Source organism: Mus caroli, chromosome 8 (genome assembly GCF_900094665.2).
Source record: "Mus caroli chromosome 8, CAROLI_EIJ_v1.1, whole genome shotgun sequence".
Taxonomy (NCBI): Eukaryota; Metazoa; Chordata; class Mammalia; order Rodentia; family Muridae; genus Mus; species Mus caroli.
This window is the reverse complement of record NC_034577.1, coordinates 9,843,983-9,846,887: the sequence shown is the minus strand read 5'-3', so window position 1 is coordinate 9,846,887 and position 2,905 is coordinate 9,843,983. Positions and strand designations below refer to the sequence as shown.

The window sequence follows — 2,905 nt, the reverse complement described above, 5'->3', positions numbered from 1 at the left end:
CTCTCCTCCCCAGGATGATCCTCAAAAGCCCCGGAAGGACACTGAACCCCTGCAGGTCGAGTACTACCCCCCCAACGGCACCTTCAGTCTCCACTATTTCCCCTACTATGGCAAGAAAGCACAGGTAGGTCTGCTTCACTCTGCCACAGGGCACTNGCTGAATTACCTCAGACTTAGCAACAGGGAAGCCAGTTTCTATTTTAAAAAAGAAAAAAAAAAAAGGCAGAGCAAAGTGATCCCATCAGTACTTGGAGGCGGAGGCAGGAGGATCGTGAGCCTAAGGTCATTTTGGCTACATAGAAGTTCAAGGCCAATCTGGGCTGCATGAGATTCTCTCTTGGAAAAAATGAACAAAAGAAAGGCATGACTTAGCCAGTCCTGAACACTTCTCATACCCACCTAAAAATGCACCCCCACACTCCCAAAATGTCATGGCTCTCAGCCTGATTCCCTTCGGGTGCAGGCTCTCCCACATCATCTAGTGTCTGAGAATCTCTCTAAAGTGATTTCTCTCTCCATGCTGCTCTCACGTGCTGTTTGCCACCTGCAGTCCCAAGAGTCATTGTTCCTCCTCGCTCTGTGGGCAGACACCAGCCGCTCTGTGATCCAAGGGCTCCTTTGGGCCAGCAGACCTGACCCCAGGACAGACCCTCAGAGGAGTCCTTTATNCCTGCCTCTCCCCTCTTCAGTTAGCCTTGTTTTTCTTGACATCAGGGTTTTGTCAAGCATGTCACCCCTGCCCCCCTGTGCTTCCACTTCAGCCCCACTACAGCAACCCTCTGGTGGCAGCCAAGCTCCTCAATGTCCCCAAGAACATGCAAGTCAACATTGTGTGCAAGATCCTGGCAGACCACGTGATCTTCAACAATCCCCATGACCCCTATGAAGGGAAGGTGGAGTTCAAACTTACAATACAGAAGTAAGTCGCGGGAGTGGTGTCCACCCCTCAGATGGGTGGACACGGATGGACACTCTTCCTGACTGCACAGCCTCTGCTGGCCAGCATGCACAGCCACTTCCATCACGGTCCAGAGCTGATACCACTGCCCATCTGCTGACACCAGGAAGTGCTCCAGCCCAGCACTCCCCGAGTATCACCAACCCTCACGTGAGCGCAATCCTATCGGAGCTGTGGGGTTAACACTGGGGACCCAGAGTCCGGCTGCCACTAAGGGAAGGCCTATCTGTCCACATTTCTGTCCTGTGATCATTTGTCTGTCCTGCACTTCAATATGAACTATGGGTCCACATCAGGGTAACACTGGTCACCCTGGCATGACACATCTCCAGTTCGTGCTTCTGAGACCACAGTCCCTATGCCATCAAAACAAACTATAATATATTAAAGTTATTCTTATTCTGTGTGAAAAAGCCATGCCTTTCCTGACCCCAGGGGAAATTTCTATTAAGAACTGAACACTCCTTTATCTAAAACCTTTCTGTGATTTCAACCGCAATACAAGTGTCGTTGGCACCTCAGTCACCGGGGTCAGGCATCACCGAGATGGAGTAAGGTGCAGAGAGACGCAGAGGGACCCACACAGCCTGCCACTTTGCCCACAGACCTACCCTGTTGCCACCTCCTGTCTCTCAGTCCCCAAGGTCTCAGGCCCTTTCCTTAAAAAATGTTCACACTTCATATTGCCTCCTTCCCATGCAGCCAAAGACCAAAGTGTCTGCATTTGTCTTTTCCCAGCTGAGACAGGCACAGCTCAGGAGGACAGACATCAGTGTATACACACACACACACACACACACACACACACACATTCACACACATACAGAGTGTAACCAGGTACAGAGCTTCCTGAGGCGTAAGACCTACACATGTATCTACACAGACTACCCTGTGTACCCTTTTTAAGTTCCGCAACGCACCCTGTTGAATACTTTAAAGCAACACAAGAATTGGGGGAAAGGGTTGTTTTCACTTCCACTAGCAAACAATCCACTGATCTGACCAAGCCAAATAAAACATCTAGCCCTCTGTCTTAGAGTTATTATTGCTCTGATGAAACACTAACCAAATTGGGGAGGGAAGGGTTTATCAGGCTTACACTTCCATGTCACCATTCATCACTGAAGGAAGTCAGGACAGGAACTCACACAGGGCAGGAACCTGGAGGCAGGAGCTGATGCAGAGGCCATGGAGGGGTGCTGCTTACTGGCTTGAGTCTCATGGCTTGCTCAGCCTGCTTCCTTATAGAACCCAGGAATGACTCAACCAATTGGCTGGGCCCTCTCATATCAATCACTAATTAATACCCTAGAGGCCTGCCTACAGCTCAGTCTTATGGAGGCGTTTCATCAGCCTAGGCTCCTTCCTCAGGTGACTCTAGCTTGTGTCACATAGACTACCCAGCACAGCTGACCTCTTGTCAGCTTGACACACAAACACATCACAGCTAAGACACAACCTTCTTTTCTTCCCAACACCTCACATTAAAAAACATAAGTGCCTTTAAAAGTCTAACAGTCTATAAATTCAAACACATTAAAAGTTCAGTTCCTTTAAAATATCCAAATCCCAAATCTCTTTTAAGAGTTCAAAATCTCTTAATCGTGGGCTCTTGTAAAACTCAAAATTAAGTTAAATAATTCCTTACTTCAAGGGGGAAGAACTGGGGCACAGTCACAATCAGATCAAAGCAAAACAAAACTCCAGCAGTGCAAAGAACAGCATCTAATGTCTGAGATCTGCTCACNGTCTGCTGGGCTCCTCCAAAGGGCTGGGGTCACNTCTCTGCCNTTTGCCTCACACACAGCTTTTCTTCTGGGTTCTGGCTNACTTAACTCCACTACTGCTACTGTTCCTGGTGGTCATCCTGTGGTACTGACATCACCACAAATGCTGGGGCTTCTGCTGCAACTGGGCTGCACCTTCACCAGTAGCCTCTCCTACGCT

General features: G+C 49.0%; 1 protein-coding gene across 1 annotated transcript in view; it reads left to right on the top strand.

Moving 5' to 3' along the window:
- Atp4b (ATPase H+/K+ transporting subunit beta) overlaps nucleotides 1-923 on the top strand; it is an 8,049-nt gene extending 7,126 nt beyond the window's left edge. Inside the window, exons 5-6 of the mRNA XM_021170159.1 lie at nucleotides 14-124; nucleotides 762-923. Of these exons, the coding sequence (XP_021025818.1) occupies nucleotides 14-124; nucleotides 762-923 (273 nt within the window). The remainder of the gene's footprint in view (nucleotides 1-13; nucleotides 125-761) is intronic.
- The last annotated feature ends 1,982 nt before the right edge of the window (nucleotides 924-2,905 follow it).